Source organism: Mus pahari, chromosome 3 (genome assembly GCF_900095145.1).
Source record: "Mus pahari chromosome 3, PAHARI_EIJ_v1.1, whole genome shotgun sequence".
Taxonomy (NCBI): domain Eukaryota; kingdom Metazoa; phylum Chordata; class Mammalia; order Rodentia; family Muridae; genus Mus; species Mus pahari.
The window spans coordinates 94,418,425-94,427,623 of NC_034592.1; the positions used below are offsets into that span (position 1 = coordinate 94,418,425).

Below are 9,199 nucleotides of genomic sequence, written 5' to 3' on the forward strand. Positions count from 1 at the left end.
CACCACCACTACCACCACTACCACCAACAACAACAGAAGGGGGGCAAGCTGGCTGACTGTCCATTTCTACATATGTATGTAGGTTGGGCTATTCCATTCCTCAAGCTGTTGATTGTACAGTTGACTAGAGCTATACAGGACCTTGGAGCAATAACAGAGGAGTAACCATTACCCCCAGTGAGATGAAGGGTAGTCATTCTTGAGTTCTGATCCCATCAGTTTTGGGATGGATATTCTAGTTGTTTTCAGTTGCAATGATTATAAAACTGCCTGAAGCAAAGTTAGGGAGGAAAGTGGTTGTTTCATCTTACAGATCCCAATTCGATAGAGAAGGAAGCCCAAGCAGGAACTCACCTGAGACAGGAATTGAAACAGAGACCATGAATACACACTAGTTACATAACTTACTCTGCCTGCTTTTTTATTCAACCCAGGACCACCTTTCCAAGGGTGGCACTATCTCCAGTGGCCTAGTCCATCCTTTATCATTAATTCAGGAAATGTCCCACAGACTCAATGGAGCTATTCCTCAATTAAAGTTCCTTCTTTGCTTGATTCTAGTTTGTTTCAAGTTGACAGAAACTAATCAACACAGTGGATAAATTAGAGGAATAGGCAACTGTTTGGGTGCTTGGATAGGCAGTGGTATTTCAAGGAGAAACTGCATGTGTGCAACTTTATCACCAGCTCATCCCATGTCAAAGCATAGGAATTATTTTCATCCATGTGTTCTAAGTTAGGCTTAGCTCTCTCTGCCTTTGCCTCTTGAGAGCTGAGATTAAAGGGATGCAAACCACACCCAGCATAGTTCAGTTTCAATAGCATACATTTTCATTATCTCTGGTTTGATGCTATCTTAATTTCAGTTTAGCTTATATTCATTTTCTGTGCTAATAGCCCAGCTTATTATTTACTCTTAAATTGTTTAAAATATGTTTTATATTCCAACATTATGTCTAGCTTCTTTGATTGGATGACCTTCCTACTTCTTTCAATCTAAAGTTTTCATAACCAAACCACTTAGATTATAATGTCTTACACAGTGATCTCTGAACATTTATGTATTGCATTTTAGTAAGTTAATTTTAGTTCTTCTGAGAATTAGAGTCTATGGCATTATTTTGATAATACTTTGGTAAGTAATATGTCAAAATATTATAGAATACTACTTTATCAAAATAAGTTATGTTATAAAATATTTGTCTTAAAATGGATATTTAATATCTGATAAGATACAACCCAATATTATGAGATTTTAGTTTAATCTATGAAGGAATTAGCTTCTGATATTTATAGATAGGTCATTATACTGTTTGGTTGAGGAGTGGCATATTTTATGTGGTTTCTATTTTAGGGTTATAGTCTAGCTGAATGTGGAGAAAAATTTTAGGGGTTTAACCACTGAAGCAATTGTACTAAGTAGGAGTCTGTTGCCAAAATCAAGAGAAAAGTTAATTTTAAAACAGCATTAAAAGAAACACACCAAGTGTTTCTGTTTGAAAGTGTGGTGTACCAGGCTCTTTTCTTGAGTTGGATGTGTTATGACGGCAGACAATGAGGCAAGATTGGCTTCATAGTATTACTATTTCAGTGTGAGTAACCATGGAAAGTAGGCTTAATGTGTCTTGAGTTAGGAAATAATATGGCTGGGCCAAGTCTAGTGTTCTAAGAAAAGAAACAATGCAATGATATTAAATTATTACCATTGGGATTTTAAAAAACAGAAACGAAATATGTGATTTTTCTGTTAGACTTAGTTTTTGCTCTCTCTTGTAGTTAAAAGGTTATATATTCATCAAAGATAGCCAATAAGTGTGGGAAAACACTTGGAAGGAAGATCAAATACAGTCTTTCAGATGTAGAACTTTGTGACTTCATGCAGGAGAAAGTAGTCTTAGGACATTGAAAGAGGGAACATTCTCCAGGGCAATGGAGTCAAAAGGAAAGGACTGGCAGCTGATACTAAGAGTGCAGAGAAGGTCAAAGGGGGAAAACTTAGGCACTTCTGTGGGTATGTGCCACTGCAGCAGTGATTTGGCCTAGGTGAATTCAGTTTGAATGTTTGATCTTCAGAAATGAAAGGTTATAAATTTCTTTTGTTTTAAGCCACCTATTCACATATACCCAACAGGGACTGATGCTCTTAGAAGTATTTAGTATATCTGAGTAACAGAAAAGAGAATACGCATAGGAATATGGATGCCAGCTGGATCAATCTCCTTGAGATATCTATAACTAAAAGTGTTGGGAACAAATATGAAACTTTAAATTTGAAGAGATTCTCACTCTCATTTTTAATTAACGTTGAAAAAGTGAAAAAACAAAACAAAACAAAACAGCTTTTGGTTGCCAACAACATGTAAGTGACACTTATTGCAACTTTATAAGTACTTTGCCATGGTTGTAATTGTTGCAGTTCATAGGAACTATAGCTGAGTAGGACTGTCCCCTTATTGGTTGTCAAATACTGAATGGTCAGCTTTGAAACCATATATGTGTAAGGTTCTGAATATCGCTGAAGGGAGACCCTAGACTTGGATAGTAAGCAAAAATAAAGTGTTTATTCTACAGAAACAATCAGCATGCAGGTATCATCTATTCTTTAAAATGGTGACCCCAGACACAGGTACATAGGCCTTCTTATAGAGAATAGGGAGTAGGGAGGACTCTCTAGAAGGATTAGGTAATCTAAAATTTCATTGGTGGGTTCCAGGGATCACAGGTGGTCATTGGTCTGCATTCCTATGTCATGAACATTCTACCATGTGATGAAATAGGGCTGTTTAGCACAAATGACCCATTCTGAGATAAGATATTTTCCCATTTTTGTGGTTGTCTTCAGGCAGTTCTTTGGGAGAGGGTTTTATTATCTTGTTCTGGATTTTATAGTCTCTCACTGGACCTGGCTTTTATGGTCTAGTTTCTGGGACTTAGGCCTCGTCCTTAAATGGAGACAAATGGGAATTATGTTGTCCTTGCATATACACAAACAACAATAAAGTACTTAGTAGGGTATATTTATAGATATTTGTACATACAGATACAAAGATATCTACACCCATATACATAATAATAATCAAAGAAAAAGAGGCTATCAACTTGTGGAAGACCATAGAAGGGACTTTAGGGAAGGTAACTCGAAGGAGCTGATGGACAAAATAGAAGGGGGAAGTGATATAATTCTATGTCAATTAGAATATTAAGATATAAAAATATAATAATTACCAGTTTAGATACAAATAATTATTTAATCTGGAGAAAATCTGGAAAGCACACGTATAACCTAAGATAGACAGGTGTAGCCAGGCAATAAAGCAGATTAAGCCATACATTGTTTTGGCAACCGTAATCACTGGAGATTTTTGAGATCAGTGTGATCAGAGCTGTCCTAAGAGATACAATGTCATGGGTATGCCCTCATAGAATGTACTGCCAAGGCTTAGTTTAAAATAGGCAATGGGAAGGCAGCAAAGTTAGTCTAGAAAAGAGGAAACAAAAAATAGGCTAAGTTGTGGGCAGAAGGGACATAAAAGATACATCAGTGTGGGTCCTGCAGGAAGACCACTGGTTAGAAATGAGAAGTAAACTTTCAAGCAAGCTGTCTACTTACCCTCCATAACCACTGCAAAAACAGATGAAGAACTAGATGTTAACATATGTTTACTTTTAGCAATTCATGTTTTCCCACCTGTGGTTACTTCCAAGGAAACATACCATAAAATAGTATTACAAGCTCAAATCCTATATTCAAAGGAGTACTAAGAAATTTAAAAAAAGAAAAAGTCAGCTGCTTGTGGTGGTTTGAATAAGAACGGTCTTACTGGCGTGTCTATTTGAATGCAGAGTCATCAGAGAGTGGCATTTACTTAAGAAGGAGTGAGAGGTGTGGCCTTGTTGGAGGAAATAAGTCACTGCAGGTGGGCTTCGACGTTTCAAAAGCCCAAGCCAAGTTCCCAGTTCCCTGGCTCTTCCTTCTGCTGCCTGTGGATCAGCACATAGAACTCTCAGCTCCTTCTCCAGCACCATATCTGCCTGTGTGCCACCATGCTTCCCACCCCGATGACAATGGACTAAACTTCTGAATCTGTAATCAACTTCCAATTAAATGTTTCCCTTTATAAGAGATTGCATAGTCATGGTGTCTGTTCCCAGCAATGCACTGCTGACTAAGACACAACTCTTGTCTAAGGCTTACTGGTTGCTTTTCTTTCTCTGTTTTCTAGTACTTACAGCTCCGATTCAACAAGCCAGTTCGCTATGCGGCTACCATTATCTACATCGTGCAGACGGTGAGGGGTAAGGGTTGTGGAAGGGTTGGAAAATGAAGGTGAAAAGATACAGTTACATTTCTGTTTATATGTGGGGAAATGATCTCAATTAAAGGATAAGCTTCTTTCTAAGACATTACTACCTTTTCCTAAAGATAACACCTTTTTAAAATTAGATATTTTCTTTATTTACATTTCAAATGTTATCCCCTTTCCTAGCTTCCCCTCTGAAACCCCAATCCCTTACCCCCTTCACCCTGCTCACCAACTCACCCATTCCTGCTTCCTAACTCTGGCATTTACCTATACTGGGGCATAGAACCTGCACAGGACCAAGGGCCTCTCCTCCCATTGATGACTCTGCTATATATGCCATGAGTCCTACTATGTGTTTTCTTTGATGGTTGTTTATGGGATGGATCCCCAGGTGGGGTAGCCTCTGGATGGTCATTCCTTCAGTCTCTGCTTCACACTTTGTCTCTCTAACTCCTTCGATGGGTATTTTATTCGCCCTTCTAGAAGGATCGAAGTATCCACACTTTGGTCTTCCTTCTTGAGTTTCATGTATTTTGTGAGTTGTATCTTGGGTACTCCATTGTGTAAATGTATTTTCTGTATCGATTCTTCTGTTGAGGACATCTGAGTAGTTTCCAGCTTCTGGCTATTATAAATAAGGCTGCTATGAACATAATGGAGCATGTGTCCTTATTACCAGTTGGATCATTTTCTGGGTGTATGCCCAGGAGTGGTATTACTGGGTCCTCAGGTAGTACTATGTCCAATTTTCTGAGGAATTGCCAAACTGATTTCTAGAATGGTTGTACCAGCTTGCAATCCCACCAGCAATGGAGGAATGTTTCCCTTTTTCCACATCCTTGCCAGCATCTGCCGTCACCTGAGTTTTTGATCTTAGTCATTCTGACTGGTGTGAGGTGGAATCTCAGGGTTGTCTGGACTCACATTTCCCTTATGACTAAGGATGTTGAACATTTTTTTCAGGCTCTTCTTGGCCATTGGTATTCCTCAGTTGAGAATTCTTTGTTTAGCTCTGTACCCCATTTTTTAATAGGGTCACTTGGTTTTCTGGAGTATAACTTCTTGAGTTCTCTGTATATATTTCTTAACCCTCTATTGGATTAAGATGTGTAATTACCTTGAGATGAATCCACCCAGCATAGATTGCTTATTTCTGGACTAACAACTAGTAACAAATTGTAAGCTGGTTATATTAGTCCAGGCATTTAATCTCAGCACTTGTGAAGCAGAAACAGACGGATCTCCCTGAATTCACAGACACTCTGGTTTACATAGACAGCGAGGCTAACCAGGGCTACAAGCGAGATCTTTCCTCAAAACAACCACAATATATATCAAAACCACATTGTTAGAGGCCACGTGGCGAACAATTTTCTTCAAATTTATTTCATTTTCTAAAGTTTTAAGACGTATTTATGGAATGGTCTGCTAAGCTGTTTTCCTTGTGAGACACGTTCTAGCTATGTAACTCACGTTGGAAGTTCTGCTTCTGGATCACAAATCCTGAGATCAGGTATGCACTGCTATGCCTGGCTTAAGTTTTAAAACCAGTAAGCTGAGTCACTCCAGAAATGCCTGCTTTTCTGTAAGTCCTTTGTCTCCGCTGTAGGAATTTTCACTAACACTCCTGCTTGCCTCTGATGAACTGCTTCTCCTCCTGGGCTTTAGATTCTTTAAGCTAAACACACACAAGCTTCTTCCTACTTTAACTCTCCAAGTACTCTCTGCTACAAGATAACCTCCTCTTCTCAAATTCTGCCTTCGTCTGAAGGACTTGTCTAAGAAAGAGGAGGCAAGTAATAACTTTCTCTTTCGGCCATTACCACTATTTCATTAGTGAGTGTATCAAATACAATATAAAGTTTCTATCCCAATCAGTCTTATCTTTATTATTTTTTTGAGACTACAATTTAAATATAACATTTCTCCCACCCCTTTCTTCCTTCTAAACCCTCCCATTTACCCAATACTACTCTCTTTCAAATTTATGGTCTCTCTTTTTTTTTTCATTAATTGTGATTGCATGTCTATTATATATGCATATGTATATACATATATATTACTAAATATAACCTGTTCAATCCATATAAAGCTATTTGCATGTATGTTTTCAGGGCTGAAAATTTGAAACTAGACCAACCAATTGGTAAAAAGCAATACTTGTTGAATGGACCAGATATTTGCATTTTGAGGCCATAGGACTCACTTGGGATTCATATATACATAGTTCTAGATAATGGAATTCAGCTTAAGATAAAATGAAAGTTAACTAATTCTCACCAGTGAAGCAGTTGCAAGTGTGGTCCACGAGGGTCTGGATCAGGTCCTCTGCATATATGTCATAACTGTTAGCTTGGTGTTTTAGTGGGACTTCTTACAGAAGGAAGAGGTGTATTTCTGATATTTTTTACCTGCTTTTGGGAATATTCCTATTGGGTTACCTTGTTCAGCCTCTATATGAGAGATTTTGCTCTGTCTTATTATATCTTGTTTTGCCTTCCTTGGTTGTCATCTTTTGGAGTCCTGCTTTTTTCTGAAAAGAAAATGGAGGACGAGTGAATCTGGAGGAGACAGGAGGTGGAAAGGAGATGGGAGGAATGGAGGGAGAGGAAACTGCCCTGGGAAATATGTGACAAGAACTTATTTTCAAAAAAAAAAAAAAATGTAAAAAATATAAAACCTGGAACAAAAAAAGGACTAAAGTCAACAAAGTACTTTCTAGTCGGGCCTCCTCCTCCTCCTCCTCCTCCTCCTCCTCTTCCTCCAACTTTCTGTCTGTTCCCGTGTCTCAACAGGTACTGTATACTGGAGTCGTGGTCTACGCCCCTGCTCTGGCTCTCAACCAAGGTGAGTTACTGGGCATACTTCACCTCAAATTTTCTGAATTCTCAGCTTTGAAAATATATATTTGACACCTTGTGGGGGAGATGCTCTAGTCGTCACTATGTATGTGGAGCTCGAAAAGTGTACTCAATACTGAAATGGTATAAAACTATTACTAGATTTTGCTTTACAAATATTCTTGCTTATAAACACACGGTTCAGTTGCTTGTGGTTTGTTTGAGTGTTTAAGTTTTGTTTTCCAGTATTTGAAAGTATTTGAAATGATGTCAGATTTGCTATTGTACATTTATAAGTTCTACATATGTCTTCTGTGTCGAAGAGCAGTTCATAAAGCAGAAGATCTCAGCATAAGCGTAAAAGGTGTCTATGACTACATTGATATGTATAACTGACCCTTTCAAGATAATAGAATCCTGGAAATAAAAATAAAGGAAAAATAACAATACAAAAGGTACTTTTCTCAGTGACATCGCCCATATTGAAAGAGCATAGCAGTGACAAAAATTGAACTGGGAAGTACTAGTTCTTAAAACTAACTAAAAGCAACAACAAAACTGGACCTGGGATCTAAGCTACGGAATCAGAGGAGGCCAAATGTGCTGTTACTGTTTTGTAGACGGAATCAGAGGAGGCCAAATCTGCTGTTACTGTTTTGTAGGAAGCTTCCTTTGCTGACTTGTAATGACGTTTCTTCTTTTATAGTGACTGGTTTTAATCTGTGGGCCTCTGTGTTTGCAACAGGAATCGTTTGCACATTCTACTGTAGTTTGGTATGTATGGAGCTGTAAAAAGAAGCATTGTGAACTACTTCCTAAAATGGGATAAGGATACATTTCCAACAAGAAGCCATCTAATTAAGGAGGAAATTGTTATTCTAAAACTAAGTGAAAGCAGCATATTACCTTATCTGTCTTCTGGAGGAAGTCACTGTTAATTTCCTTAAAAGTCTTTGTAGTATCTATTAGAAAGAGAATTTGGACTCTGAGATCATTCAGAACAAATAAAACTTTGTTGTTTTGGAGCCTCTGTGGGTAACAGCTTAGGGTAGGACTGTCTCACTAGCCTTGGGTCATTGCAGGAATCTGAAGTGACTTATTTTTCACAACTCACTTTGATTCATGTGATGTAAAAAAAGGGGAGGGGGAACGTGTCTGGAGAAAAATCCAATTAAGCCTATAAAACAACTATTAAAATCATAAAGTAATAATTTTATTAGAAGAATAAAACAATTGACATCAAGAAAATTTAGTGAGAGAAATATCTCCTTAATCAGAAGGTAAGTGACTCTCGGTAAGCTCTGCAAAATTTTCAACTTAAGAACATTTAGAAATTATAACATTAAATTTCTTTGGATACTATAAGAAAAATAATAAAAATACATGTATATGAGTGATCAAGGACAGCTGTCATTTAATAATTCTGAAGGTTCTGTGACTATTTTGTTTCTTACTTATAGATTACATTTAATATTTTGATTATAAAAATTCTCAGTTCTCAAGTAAGCAGTGTGGTGGTACTGATAGAATTTTATATATTTGTGACAATTAATTGAGATAAATAAGTAGTCAATGTGTACTTACTTTGTATCCATTTCACACAATTAAAAACTTTTATTCTTCTAAATCATTGTATAATTTACTGTTATACTTTACCAGTTATTGCCAGTTAGGTACATTGTGTATCTGCCAGAGCAAAGAAAAATAATCGACACATTATAGCTGGCTATACATGTATTTTGCATTATGCTCATATCATATAGTCTTTGTATCATATACACTGTATAACTCAATATTTCTCAGCATTGGAACATTTATCTTTATCACTTACCTCTTCACACTCTGCTTAGGAAGAGGCTCCTTCTCTGTCTCATCTGACCAGTTGTGACAACTTTGTTGCTCTAATAGAAGAGCAACTAGACTCTAGCGTAACTTTTAGATGTGCAGCTGATATTGCACAGAAAACCATAGCTCCCCAGGGAATTCTCCCACCATGCCCACCCACCCACTTATTTGTTTTTTGTTTGTTTACTCTATTTATTTATTTATTTATTT

At 37.3% G+C, this 9,199-nt stretch overlaps 1 protein-coding gene across 1 annotated transcript in view; it reads left to right on the forward strand.

Annotated features, from left to right (window-relative positions):
- Slc5a12 (solute carrier family 5 member 12) overlaps window positions 1-9,199 on the forward strand; it is a 48,456-nt gene that overhangs the window by 4,000 nt on the left and 35,257 nt on the right. Inside the window, exons 2-4 of the mRNA XM_021193929.2 lie at window positions 4,224-4,289; window positions 7,100-7,151; window positions 7,851-7,918. Of these exons, the coding sequence (XP_021049588.1) occupies window positions 4,224-4,289; window positions 7,100-7,151; window positions 7,851-7,918 (186 nt within the window). The remainder of the gene's footprint in view (window positions 1-4,223; window positions 4,290-7,099; window positions 7,152-7,850; window positions 7,919-9,199) is intronic.